Source organism: Scardinius erythrophthalmus (genome assembly GCF_964197995.2).
Source record: "Scardinius erythrophthalmus genome assembly, chromosome: 1".
Taxonomy (NCBI): Eukaryota; Metazoa; Chordata; class Actinopteri; order Cypriniformes; family Leuciscidae; genus Scardinius; species Scardinius erythrophthalmus.
The window spans coordinates 57,399,640-57,414,200 of NC_138221.1; the positions used below are offsets into that span (position 1 = coordinate 57,399,640).

The 14,561-nt window shown below is 38.3% G+C and overlaps 1 protein-coding gene across 1 annotated transcript in view; it reads left to right on the plus strand.

The window, feature by feature from the left end:
* Positions 1 to 14,561, plus strand: part of arhgap44a (Rho GTPase activating protein 44a) — a gene marked incomplete at both ends in the record, with an annotated part of 60,644 nt that overhangs the window by 25,977 nt on the left and 20,106 nt on the right. Inside the window, 15 exons of the mRNA XM_081364900.1 lie at positions 1,622 to 1,661; positions 1,817 to 1,936; positions 2,029 to 2,105; positions 6,731 to 6,842; positions 7,207 to 7,283; positions 7,376 to 7,493; positions 8,291 to 8,359; positions 8,461 to 8,542; positions 8,692 to 8,819; positions 10,216 to 10,327; positions 10,718 to 10,799; positions 11,349 to 11,429; positions 12,210 to 12,323; positions 13,083 to 13,174; positions 13,268 to 13,451. Of these exons, the coding sequence (XP_081221026.1) occupies positions 1,622 to 1,661; positions 1,817 to 1,936; positions 2,029 to 2,105; positions 6,731 to 6,842; positions 7,207 to 7,283; positions 7,376 to 7,493; positions 8,291 to 8,359; positions 8,461 to 8,542; positions 8,692 to 8,819; positions 10,216 to 10,327; positions 10,718 to 10,799; positions 11,349 to 11,429; positions 12,210 to 12,323; positions 13,083 to 13,174; positions 13,268 to 13,451 (1,488 nt within the window). The remainder of the gene's footprint in view (positions 1 to 1,621; positions 1,662 to 1,816; positions 1,937 to 2,028; positions 2,106 to 6,730; positions 6,843 to 7,206; positions 7,284 to 7,375; positions 7,494 to 8,290; positions 8,360 to 8,460; positions 8,543 to 8,691; positions 8,820 to 10,215; positions 10,328 to 10,717; positions 10,800 to 11,348; positions 11,430 to 12,209; positions 12,324 to 13,082; positions 13,175 to 13,267; positions 13,452 to 14,561) is intronic.

Below are 14,561 nucleotides of genomic sequence, written 5' to 3' on the forward strand. Positions count from 1 at the left end.
CCCCCAATGGCGTCAGTTTTTCCGTATGTGAGTCCTCATCCTTTTGAAGTGCACGCAAAAAGGATTTGCTTTCGCAGTGCTGAAAACTGTGTATTCTCGACATGTTGACAACACAAAACAAACTCTTCCAGGCCTAAGCAACAACAGTGTTTGATGGTCAAAATAGACATTGTTCCTGGGCAGATTAGTGAAGACCATAGGCTGGCATAATGCAATTTCTTTTTACATTGTAGGTATAACTTGAAGTGAAACTGGAATTACTGAGGACTCATATCAGCTGTTCAGAATCGTTTCTGTCTTTTAGGAGACAATAGCTTTATTTGTCATGCAAACTTTGCACACCTTTTACATTCATAGATAACTATATTACACACTGAATGAAAGGTAATATTCGGAATAGGGGCGCTTTAAACACATGCTGCTGTCTTTACCTTAGATATAAAATGCTCCTCTCAGTACATCAAGACCCTCTTTTACACTAACAAATCACTGTCGTCGAGGATGGGAAGGATATGTGTTGTGTCTATTTTCATTCACCGGCATTTGCTGCCATGGCAACCTGCTCTTCTGTATGTATGTGAGCGCCATATGGGTCATGCTGCTTATCTGAGGCTCAGCAGAAAGATAACCTGCTCTGCATCCTCGCTGTGGCTTCAGACTTGCTGTGATTCATTATGAATGTATAATGGCTAGAGTTCAATACGCTGCATTCATAGGGGATCATGAAAGTGTTTTCATGGCACGTGAATGTATGTAACCTGGAGGGGGTTGGGGGCGGAGTTGACCATCCACTAATTTCTGAAAAGTTTATCTCCTCAGCTTGAATTGCCAGTCATAGTATCTAGGGAATGTTGATTTGTTGTTCTTATGATATTACAGCATAGCCTATTCAATGCAAGATATTGGTCTGGTGTCAAATGACAGAATGGTAATAAGGGCAGAACCAGTCGTAATCGTGTCTTAGTTGTTGGTGCTTAGAGTTTCTTTCAATAATAAATTCTAATGGTACAAGTTTCATTGTGGATTAGATGTTTTATATTGTATACAGAGAGCATTTTTTCAGCAGTTTATTAAAAAAAACTTTTTTTTTTTTTACTTACAATACAACTCAAAGTCATTATCACATTTTTTGAGGTTGCATTCATAATCATATGTTTAGCATGTGTTTCTGCATAATTGTGTCCTAAAGCAGCAGTCAGTAACTTTTTGTGTGTTCAAAATTTACAACATATAATTAGTGAGTACATCATGAATCCATTTTCCAAACCGTGTTTTTGTCTTAGTTATCCTGAATCACTGCGGTAGGCTAAACCTATAACAAATGTTTAAATTGGGACTATTTTAGACTGGTATGGGTCGTACAACTGCGGAGTAGCACAGTATCTGCGTGACTCGTCATAGAAACAAACAGAGAAAAGTAGCTCCGGCTACAATGTTCTCTTCTTCCACAAGACTCATGCAGTTTTGTTTATTAACCGCTAACGCGCTAAAAGTTACGGACTGCAGCTTTAATAAATACTTACAGAAGGCAATTATAGTCATTCCGAGGTGCTCCCATAGCTAAATTATTCAACCTCTTGCTCGTGCAACACCTAAATGTCTGTTTTCTATAATATTACAGGGCTGAAAAAACAGAGGTATTGAGTGAAGACCTGCTACAGGTGAGAATAAATCTGTAACGTTACTGAGATCAGTGTGAACACAACCGCACACACCCACGGCATTACCTATCTGCTGCTCTAATCTACACTGTTGTAATGTCGTCTATACTCTTATCTACACTACCCTGTTTGTATGTTTCATATTTCGCATTCAGGTGGAGAAGCGTTTAGACCTGGTAAAGCAGGTCTCTCATAGCACACATAAGAAGCTGACTGCCTGTCTGCAGGGACAACAAGGCACCGATTTAGACAAGAGATCAGTCAAATCGCCCGCGGTAAGTCAGGTCTTACACCTCAGTTACTTCTGTTTTCTGCACTGCAATAGTTTACTCTCATAACAACTTGATTGTGATTTTTCCCTAAACAGAAAAAGTTGCCCCTGACGACACTTGCTCAATGTATGGTGGAGGGAGCAGCTGTGTTAGGAGACGACTCTCTTTTTGGGTGAGAGCTCGCATACATTAAGTACTTGCCTTTGTATTTCGACAAACTGTTTCTCTTGGGCTGAATCCTTATTCACATTCTGTCCATTGTGTATAGTATGCCAGATTAGGATTAATGTATCCAGGAGGATCATGTTGCACTGAATGGGCATCAATGGAGAATATGCTTTGAAATCCACTTTGCTAAAAAGTGATTTTCTTGCTCAGTATTTTTTAGAGCCCGACCGATATATCGGCAGGCCGATATTATCGGCCGATATTAGGCATTTTCAAAACTATCGGTATCGGCATTTATAACGGCCGATAAATTAAGATTTCAAAAATAAAATAAAAACGGACGAAACACCCTTCAACCATGTCATGAGGGTTGGCGTTGTATAGTTTGTCCACCAGAGGGCACTCTACACCGTCCCTGTTGGCAACACTCGTGTATAACGCGCCACACATTCAGCAACCTGCTGATCCAGCCCGAGTCGGGCAGAGAGAACCGCGAGTGAGATCAGCGGTGAAGTGTGTTCATGGTGAGTTGGTAACGACTCACGAGACATACATTGCTTGAATAACAATTAAAAGAACATCCCTATCAGTTCTCTTAACTCAAATAAGGATGACAAAATTCGTGACTCATGTCCAGTTTTGCTGCGGTTAAATAAGCCGAGAGTGAAGCGGAACAACGCGACGTAGGCTATATTCACATTGAATGTTAACACTGCAGTTCACAAAAGTTCATAATGTGCATGTGCTTTAATGCTTTGTCGGTTAAACATTTAATTTTAAATGCTGATGCGCTGTTCTAACGTGTGCGTTTCTCAGCGCGTACATGTGAAGCTCACATGCACTAAAAGCCTTTCTACCAGCGCCTGGATACTGGACTAAGTTATCTTTCGAGTATTATTGTGCTAATACTGTTAAATACACACAAGACTTACATAAACAAAGTCGGTTGTCCGCTTGTCAAATGCGTGTACATTAGACGTGGCATGCTCAGCTCTTAAACAGACAGTAGCAATTGTAAATAGTGATGGGTCGTTCGCGAATGAGCCGGATCTAAGAGCCGGCTCTTGTAGGTGAACGACGGGAGCCGGCTCGCATATCTGAAGAGCCGACTCTATTTTTAAAAATATAGTCTATAGAAATTAAATCATTATGTAGGCTAATAATGAAATAACAAATGATTTTAATTGTTTTTAAAATAATTGACTAATTCAAAGACCAACAGAAAAATAATTATATAGGCCTAAAGGCGCACACACATTTGTTTCGACTGTCTGATCAGCGTCACATTCTGTACCTGTCAATCATACACGCGATGTCAACCAATTAAAATGCATGAGGGAGGGCCGAGCCAACTCACACACACACTCGAGATGCGGATAAACCGCGGATCGGGCGGAAGACGTGACGAAAAATAATATTTTAATTAAATTCGGGAGGGTGGCCGTTGAACCAGTCAAATGAAAAAAAATGCCCAAACCTGCAAGCTATGAGCCCAGCTGTGAGTAGCCTACTATTGGAGGAGGGCTAAACGTCTCGTAGATGTGACTGCCTAACCCTATTTTGTTTTTGTTTTTTTGTTTCGATATTAATTATATTTTAAAACAGCCAATCGTAGCCTATACCACTCGTGGAATAGGCATTTAAAAGAGAGATAGTTTATGGTCTGATATGACTCAGAAATTACATCGGGCAATTGCACCGCAAGATGTTTAGAAGAACACAAGAGCTAAACTTCTACAAGCTCAATAACATCCATAAAATAAAATAAAAAAAGGTAAGAAGAATAGTCAATTATAACTTTGCCCATTAATTAGATGTGCAAGGCAAGCAGACAAGTTTTTGGGTTGTTATGGACAATTACAAATGTGAATATTCACGTTGCACAGTTGTGCGGTGGACTTTCAGCGAGTTAAAACATATATTTTTAAAGAGCCGTTTGTGAGTCAAAAGAGCCGGCTCTTTTCAGTGAGCCGAGTCAAACGAGCCGGCTCACGAAAAAGAGCCGGATTGCCCATCACTAATTGTAAACACATTGCCGCTTGTCCTTAAAGGGATAGTTCACCCAATAATAAAAATGATCTCATTATTTACAGGCACTCTAATGTTGTTCCAACTGTATTAATTTCCTTCTAATATTTTTCTAATATTAATAGTTTTAAGAATGTGGAACAGTAGCTGGTTCCCATTGACTTCCAAAGGAGAAAAATATACTATGGAAGTCACTGGGGTACATCAACTGTTTGGTTACCCACATTCATCCAAATAACTTATTTTCAACAGAAGAAAAAAACAACTTGAGAGAGTAAATTATGACAATTTGAATTTGTTGTCAATATGAATGTGAAATTGTTGTTTTTGTTCAAAGGACTAAACGTTTAGTCTTAAAAAAAATCTTAAGTTTGTATTTTTATACATTTTATTTATCAGAACTTTAATATATTTTGATGTTCCTCTGTTCTGTTGTGACAATACAAGAAACAAGTTTCTTTTTAAAATGCATTATCATATTATTTTAGTTAAAACTCATAAATAACTACAAATAACTAATGTTAGGGAAATTTGTTAATGTTTTGTTGCGCGTTTCTGAAAAAAAAATAAAAAATATCGTCCGATATATCGGAATATCGGATTTTAAAACCAACAAATATTTGTACCGGTATCAGCCTTCAAAATCCTTTATCAGTCGGGCTCTAGTACCCATCAAAAGTTTGTACACACCAATTGTAAAGTGTGTCCAAACTTACTGTACTATAATACACATAAATAATATTGCTACTGTATTATAATATACACATAAATAATATCGGCCGATATATCGGTATCTGGCTTTTTTTTTATCGGTATCGGTATCGGCGCCCAAAAATCCATATCGGTCGGGCTCTAGTATTTTTGTCTTGTTTCCAGTGCAAATATCTAAACATTCTTAAATCAAGAAACTTAATTGAAAAGCAAAATTTCTTCCAACAAAAGACACAAAGACTATTTTACTGATTTTCATTTTCATTTTTTTTTTTTTTTTTTACTGACATGACCACCAGCCCACCCTCCCCCTCAGTAATCCCAGAAAGTATACATTTAATTTCAATAAATTATTCAGAAACAAGACTTGTTATCTAACAAGAAGCAAAATGACAAAGTAACCAAAATTTTAACGAGAGAAATATCTGCCGGTAAAAAAAAAAACGCAATTCAAAGGGAAAACAAGTTTATTTTTCTTATCCTACAGTCAGATTATTTTTCTTGACTTTCAGAAAACAAGATTTATGTCATTTTGCATGTTTCTTGTTTTAGAGAAGGTCAGATATTTGTACTGGAAACCAAGACAAAAATACTGAGTAAGAAAATCACTTTTTGAAGTGCAGATATTAGATGAACAGGTTCAGTATTTTATGTCCTTGAGTTAAAAAAAAAGGGAAAATGGAAAATGTGGGAAATTGACAGATGGGACTAAAAAATGGTAGCAACACATGAAGCCAAAAAAAAAAAAAAGTTGTGAAATGTTCAGATTCAGTGATATCACTCCTCAGCCTTAACTCATTTCAGACAGATTGTATATTTTAACAAAAATACTAGGCCTATTTGTATTGTAATACAGATTGATATCGAAATTAAATGGCTAATCAATGACTTTGATTGGGCAACCCAAATTGCTCAAAGCAGAACTAAAGCAATTAATCATAGCTTTAAATAAATGACAGGAAAACTATGCATCACACTCAGTGATATTTTAGTATTTTGTATTTATCATTGTATTTCCTATTATTTGAATGAGATTTTTTATATTTTTAGTTTTCAGTGTAATAATATAGTTATAAGGGGCAATGACTTGAGAAATAAATGTGTCCTTGATCTTTTGACAGTAAGAGTATAGTGCAAGTTTATAATGCAAGTTTTTGAAAACGGTCTCTGTGTAAAAAAAAAAAAAAAAAAAAAACACGAATCTTTGAAGACGATGATGTCAAGCACATGCGTATTACGTGTTCAGTCTATAGTGTTTCTTCGCCATCTAATGGCCTGGCAGCGGAATACAATGTTTTTAGTCTTTTCGTGAATCCGTGTGAATGGGGATTGTTTTGACAATGGTGTCATCTTTACGTGGAAAACTCAAAGGAAAAACTATGCATATCGTTGTTGTGTAAATGTACCCTTATTAGACTCAATATTAACCACACTCCAGCACAATAGGTGGCAGCATGCATCTCTTTAAGTTGTTTTGCAACCTGCCAGTAAACCCAGTCAAAAAGAAGAAAGATGTTTTTTGCAGCCAGGTGGTGTAGTTTTAGCACATACCTGCAGAGTATGGGATCATGGGATCATGTTAACATGACAAGCCTTTGGTTTGTCTTCATAGTTTGAGAGTTTGGTTTCTAAATGTCTCTTGTCATGCAACTTGTATTGGTTTGCATTTGGATAGTTTATAAGAAGGGACAGATGAAACAGCACCAAAGTACCACAGTGTCTGATTGTGCACACACCGTTTGACATCAACATCAAAAGATATGGCTAGCATGTCATGCTCACATCCAACTTCTTGAGAGCTTTCATGATTATTCACTCATGTTTGTGAATGAACCAGGATGGGTTCCTGATTTCGTTGACTAGTTTGACTGTCTGGTGGTCTTTCTGCAGTAAGATGCTGAATCTTTGTGGCGAAACGGAGGAGAAGTTGGCTCAAGAGCTGCTCGTCTTTGAGTTACAGATTGAAAGAGATGTTGTGGAGCCTCTGTATGTGCTGGCTGAGGTGAGCATGGTTTTTTTCCTCTTGCAATGTTATGCTGAAATCCACATCTTGTGTACTTTTTCCACAATCATGCAATGCAATGCAATACAGTCAAAGTGTTCATGTTGAAATATTGCTAACAATATAAAAGTTATTCTTATGTTTAGTTTATAAAAATCAGATTTGACAGCAAAAAGACATGTGACTATGTCTGTCAGATAACAGAAGGCATGCACTACATTTAGTTTACAACAGGTTTTTCAGCAAAGTTTTTATGTTGATCATGTAAAGGCCTTACAAAATGCATTACAACCTAGATGCTTTCAGTTTATCGTGCATGAAGGTCGTGTTTTTATTTCTCAAATGTGCATGGTTTTATGTTAAGGTGGAAATTCCGAACATTCAGAAACAGCGAAAACATTTAGCCAAACTTGTCCTGGACATGGATTCTGCAAGGACACGGTATGAACTATTATGGTTAATTCCTGAGATTTGATTCTTCAGCATTATCCACATTGTGCTCTGATGGTGTTATTTGTCCTCCTGGGCTTTAGGTGGCAACAGTCATCCAAGTCTTCAAGTCACCCTAGTAATGTGCAGCAGGGCGGAGCCAAGTCTGATGCCCTGAGAGAGGAAATGGAGGAGACGGCCAATCGGATGGAGATCTGCAGGGTGACGATTTCTCTCACTCTTTCTTCTGCATTTAAAGGCCCACTGAAGTGCCTTGGAACGCGCAGCTTTGTATGATGCGTTGACATAATTTCCACTGAAACAGGAAGCTAAGGCGGGACATACTGAGTGGCCCCTCCCACTTTTCAAATAGCCAATAGCGTTTAGTTTACCTCACAGACTTTAAGTCGTACTTGACAGCACCATGGAAGCGAATCCGAGCGCTGATGATACGTTGGATTCAATAGTAGAGGTGTGAATAAATTCTAGCCATTTCATTCTTAACGAACGTACAGTTGGAAAACAGAATAGAACTCGAGCGTTTGAGCAACCAAACACACATCTCCAACCCATACTGCTCTGTGAGGTGTCAACGATCGCTTTGGCCAGGTGCTATTTATAGCATTGGGGGCGGAGCTTTAAATTGTAGAGAGCATTTGATTGGACAGAAGATGTGATTAGAAGCTGAAGTCCGTGGTGATGTCATAAAAATTTGTGATCCTTTTTAGCGGAAATGAAAGACTGTAAGTTTTGAATGCTTATATCTCCTAAATGCGAATTTTGTCATTGTTTTGGAACACACCAGCTTATTCATAACCTTAAGGCTAACATATTCATACTAAAAGCTAAAAAACTTCAATTTTGATTTCAGGGGGCCTTTAATGAAACAATTCACTAAAAGCAAAGCAAAGCTTACATACTCTTACTTAGTAGCCTCCATCTCAAAATGTTTTGCTTGTTTTATTAGAAATGAGAAATTTCAGATATTCATGATGATGTACCTGTTTCCCTCTCTGTAGGACCAGTTATCAGCGGACATGTACAACTTTGTGGCCAAAGAAATAGACTATGCAAACTACTTTCAAACGGCAAGTACCTCTGGACACTAAAGGTGAAGTGTGTACTTTTGGTGGGAATACCTTGGGAATGCTTACAACATGCGTATGTCCTCTTATTGGTCTTGCTGTAGCTCATAGAGGTTCAGGCAGAGTACCACAAGAAGTCTTTGGAGATTCTGCAGAGTGTGCTGCCACAGATCAAAGCTCAGCAGGGTAAGACTCTCCACTTCAGTGTCTGAACGTACAAGTTTGTTTAAGTGGTGTCTTTCAAATGCGTGTGTGGATCTGTTAGTAAACTTGTTTCTGTAGCTTTTAACAGATTGAAAATGATGCATTTTAACGTCTATCATGATGTGTTCCAGAGGCCTGGATAGAGAAGCCTTCATATGGAAAGGCCTTAGAGGAACATCTAGCCATCAGTGGCAGGGAGATTGCATTTCCTATCGAGGCGTGCGTCACCATGCTGCTAGAATGTGGCATGGAGGAAGAGGTGCGAGACTGCTGAGAAATAACACGACGTGCCTTATGTATACACAGTTTGTCTAACAAACTGAGGGACGAGTCATAACTATTGTCTGTGGTAATCAACGGCATTTCACAGATGCCAATCAGAGACATTATACTGTAGATAACCCTAAATATTCACTAAATATTACACCATGATTAAAGGGATAGTTCACCCAGAAATGAAAATTTTGTCATTACCTACTCACCCTCAAGTTGTTCCAAACTTGTATGAGTTTCTTTCTTCTGTTGAAGACAAAAGAAGGTATATTAAAGATTGTTGGTAACCAGACAGTTGACATAACCATCGACTTCCATAGTAGAAAAAAAAAAAAATACTATGGAAGTCAAATTTGCTCCTGGAGGGTTCTGCACAGTTAAACACACCTGAACCAGCTAATCTAGGTTTTCAGGATTATTATGCTGCGTCCAAAATGTAATACTTCTCTACTTTAAAGTATGCAAAAATAGTACGGCAAAGAGTATGTCTGAATACATAGTGTAAAAAAAAAAACAAGGCAAAAAGTACCTGGAGACCTACTACTTCCAGAGTACGCATGCAATGGATATACGGGAGACGATTTATGAAGACGCGACTGACGCTGTATGTCACATGACAGTAACAACATGGCTGATATAGTACATCCGAATATCATTCATAATATAAAGAACGCACTTTTTAAAGCACTTTTCGTGAAATAAATTCATATGTACTACCTACTCAGTATGCGATTTTGCCACTAGAAACATTCAGGCAAGTGTGTTTGGGCAGGTTGGAGCAAAACTCTACAGGACATTGGCTCTCCAGGAGCAGAATTGGACAACACTGCTGTATGGTGTCCCAATTAGCATTTTAGCCTATGTGTTTCTTCAAAGTCTTCCATTGTGTAGCCGACATTGAGTGGACTATTCAAGTGGTTCTCAACTTTTTTTACTCAAAAGTCCCCCACTGTGCAACACAATGTTTGAAGGGACCCAATATAGGCTATTTCCTGTATTTCTGCTGTAATCATGACAAAGCTGCTTGTTTTCAAACCTTCTTTAACAGAAACTGGGTGTATTAATATACAAAATAAACCAAAATTCATTTTTTTTGTGATCTCAGTAATTAAGAACTATACAACAACAGTTATTGAGATATTTATAACATATAAGAAATACATTTAATTTTTGTTTATTTAGCATGTTCATTTAGGGAAAGAATTAAAAAATTATATATATATATATATATATATATATATATATATATATATATATATATAATTAATTCAATTCAAATGCTTTTTGCCATTTTGGCGCCTCAAGATTACTAAATGAATGAATTGTCAAGGCCCTCTAGTGGGCCCTGGCCTCCTGGTTGAGAACTCTTCCTGTCACTTCAGGGTTTATTTCGGGTGGCTCCCTCGGCCTCCAAGCTGAAGAAACTTAAGGCGTCACTGGACTGCGGGGTTCTTGATGTGCAGGAGTACTCAGCCGACCCACATGCTATCGCAGGTGAGCATCTGCTTATTTCCTATCAGCTTCCTATTGTTCACTGATCTACCCGCAGTGTCCTTTTAGTCGATCGCAGCTACAAAGGCTCAGACCCCACGGCAGTTCACATTAAATTCTGTCTCAGGTTAATTTGATCTCATTACAGCGGGCCTGAAGCGTGACCTAGTAGCTGCCAGGTAGGGGGGGCACAGATGACAGTCGCTACATGCTGGTTGTGGCTTTTGACAGCTCATTTGTCAGGCTTCCCTTTAGTATTTTAAGCAGGGAAAGGCACACCTACACACACATCCTATCACAAGTGCTAAGTTTCCCTCTTTCTCCATGTCTCTTCCTCTTTCACTCTCTCCTTCTCTCCACTGACCAATTCCCTTCCTCATCTGCTTCCCTCAGGGGCGTTGAAGTCTTATCTTCGTGAACTTCCCGAACCTCTAATGTCCTTTGAACTCTATGATGAATGGATTCAAGCCTCAAAGTGAGTATTGACTGTTTACACCAACACACATGCCATTTCCCAGCACCATTTGCCATTTTTATATTGATGTGAGACATAAGGTCTGTTTCAAAAACATTGAGCTGCCTACCTGGTGGTATCAAATGTGAGTTGTCAGTTGAGCAAATCCTAACACAAAATATACTTAGTAAGTAAAGATCAAGTATATTTTATGTAGAAATTATATTAATACCAATGTATTAGTATAGTACACATGTAAGTTTTACAGAAGAAGACTTCCTACCAAGAAAACTGCCAACTTCATAAATTTTATACAGCATACTTGAAAAAAAAAAAAAAAACATACTTGTATGTTAAAGCATACTTGTACGTTTTCTTTTAGTGAACTTAACATCACACTTACAGTTTACTCATACCGTGGAAAAGCTGCCTGTAAAATCAACTCAATATAAATATGTTTCAGTGTAGGTTAATAGCAGAAGAGATCAAGTTCAGTTCCATGCATGAACACACAGCAGTTTATCCTTATTCTGTACCTTAAATGCATCTCTCCTTATGGCCATTCTCTAGTATTCAAGATATGGACAAAAGGCTTCAAGCCCTGTTGGGTACCTGTGAGAAACTATCACCAGACAATTTGAACAACTTCAGGTTTGTGGTGCTTATTTACTTATTATTTGTTATTTCTGACAAGGTCTTTGTCTTTAAACGAGTCATGAATGCAACAGCTCATTAGCAGAGAGGAGTGTCAAATCTCTGGCATATCATGAGCGATGTGGCCATTTATTCACTATCAGGAAGTGTGTGTTTTTCTGCATATTCAGAATTCATTAGCCCTGCTGAGAATATTTTTGAGTTTGGAAATGTAATTTAGTCTAAGCTGTTTAATGTGCATCTATTGATGAGCATTACCAAACGTGGATGTTTTACACTAGAAACAAACACTGATGTATTATTTTATTTAATACTGTGAAGCTGCTTTGATACAATCTGTATTGTGAAAAGCGCTATATAAATAAAGTTGACTTGACTTGACTTGACTATAGATGCTGTCTTCTAGCTAGGACAAATTCAGCCTTTCATTTATCCCTAAATGACGTGGCTAAAGACAGCTAAGCTAAGAGCCACAATAATGAATATTATATCATTATCATCAAGGAGTAAATTTCATTTTCATAATTTTCTTTACAATGCCACTGTCAAATCCTGTGAATATTTGGCACGTCTTTACTTCTAACCCACATGACAAGGCTTCCAGATATAGGCTGTGGGTCATTGCTGTTTGACTGCACCTGGCTTGAGTCAGACCTACTGAAATATTGATAATATACAGCGACAGGAATAGCAAATGTATGAGTGAATGCCAGGGCTAAAACCTTTTGTCAAACTGAGATTTAAACTGAAACTGTTTCTCCCCTCTTTTCTAAACAGATATCTAATCAAATTCTTAGCCAAACTCACAGAGTATCAAGACGCTAATAAAATGACACCAGGTAACATTGCAATAGTTCTTGGACCCAACCTTCTGTGGACACATTCAGAAGGGTGAGTGCATGTCCTATGTTTGGCTTACTTCTCTCATTTATGTGGATAGCAGCAAATTCACAAAGCAATTCAGTGACAAATGAAAATTCTGTTATTGCTTACAGTGCATACATATGACTTATGACTTTGTTACTTTTCTTATGTGGAGCATAGTGTTGTTATTGTTAACTAAAACTATTAAAAATTTTCTTTAAAGTGCCCAATTATGCTTTTTTTTTCAATATTACCTTACATTTAGTGTGTAATATAGCAGTTTCCAGACATCCCACCCCGCGAAAACTAAAAATGTCAAATTAAAAGCTAGCTCAAAATATTAATAAATACTTCAATAGTACATTCATTATTTTAAAATGACAACGCAGAACGACTGAAGAATCAATACAACAACCATTCATAGTGACCACGTCTATCAAGCTTCAAGAACGACATCAATACACACCATTAAAGTAGTTCATATGGCTTGTGCGCCATATCTGAAGTCATGTTAAAGTTTTCTGTGTAGAACAGAGTGACATTCAAGTTTTTTTTTTTTTTTGGAGCTGTACAGATGTAGTCACCATGAATTGTTTTTTTTATAGAGAAGAACTACATGAAGATTGTTCAAAATGTAACCCTTTGTGTTCCACAAAAGAAAAAAAAGTCATATAGGTTTGGATCGACATGAATGAATGACATTTTTTGGGTAAACTATTTCTTTAATGGATCTAGTAGTTTTATATTATGAAATGTGTAGATCAAATGGGTCATTGTTCTTCACAGAAACATGACGGAAATGATGACCACCGTGTCCCTGCAAATCGTTGGCATCATTGAGCCGATCATCCAGCATGCTGACTGGTTCTTCCCTGGAGGTTAGATGGAAAGAGTTGTGAAAGCATATTCGCACATAACCACGAGCGTGTTCTCCTGTGAGATTTGGACTAATTTGTCTTTGCTATTCTTAGATATTGAGTTCAACCTGACAGGCAGCTATGGCAGCCCGGTACACACCAATCACAACTCCAACTACAGCTCCATGCCCTCGCCCGATATGGACCAATCAGATCGCAAGCAGCAGCACGAGCAGAGCCGACGCCCACTCAGTGTTGCTACTGACAACATGATGCTTGAATTCTACAAGAAGGATGGGTAGGTTGTTCTGCGCTCTTGTCTGCCTCCTCCATCTCTACATTTTTCATTTCCCCTCCCACACGCTTCCATTACCTTCTCATACCAGCCTTACTTCTTCAAGGGACAGTTCACCCAAAAATGAAGATTCTGTCATCATTTACTCACCCTCATGTCAGTGCAAATCTGTATGACTTTTTTTTTCTTTCATGAAGCAAAAGGTGAATTTTTGAAGAATATCTTGGCTAGTAGGGCTGGACAGTGAATCAAAATGAAACCGAAATCGCAATATGGCTGATTTAATTCAATAAATGCACTGCGTGTTTCAGAGTGAAGCACGGCACTATGCAAATGCTGCTCCACACAAACTCATCTCTGAGTTATTTGTACCATTTAGGGTGTCTTTTAAATAATTTTAGAGCTTGACCTCATCCAGATTCACCTTAATTATATAGAGAAGAGTGGCCAGGATTTTCCTTTTAATGTTCCTTTAAAAAAAGAAAGTGACATGGTTTTGAGAATGGATTTAGATTCTTTCCTGTGAGTGTGAACTATCCCTTTTAATTAAACACTGCATTATTATCATTGCACTAACTGCCCATTACCGACAGGGTTAGATAGTGCCGCTTAAACCAATTAGAAGTGGCGGATGAGACAGCGGCAGATAGCTAATGTGTTCAGCGAGTAATTCACTTAGACTGGGACGTCAGTCATGTCGTTATCCAGTAACCTTTCTGTGTCATTTGTTCTCAATTGGAGTTGAACTCCGGGAACATCTCAGCGACTCCTTCAACCTCCCTCGAACAGAGCTGGTCTCGGGCTGATGGGCTGCCATGGTCTCTATGGTTACGTGGATGGAGTGTTGAAGGAGGGCCGCAGCTCCCTTATCATTCACTGAGGGGGCTGGATTTCTGCCTCTATCGACAGACACGTGGCAGATGTGCCAGGCTCTGACTCATGCCACCTGCAATGCTCCAGCAGGTGGAAAAATACCGCATACGGAGGAGGATATCCAGACTTCTGTTAGTCAGAGCCCTAATCCAGACCCCCTTACAGAAAAATACTGGGTTCTGGCAAACATTTGGCAAACATTGATGGCAATAATATTAACTGCAGAGATGTGTCAAAACA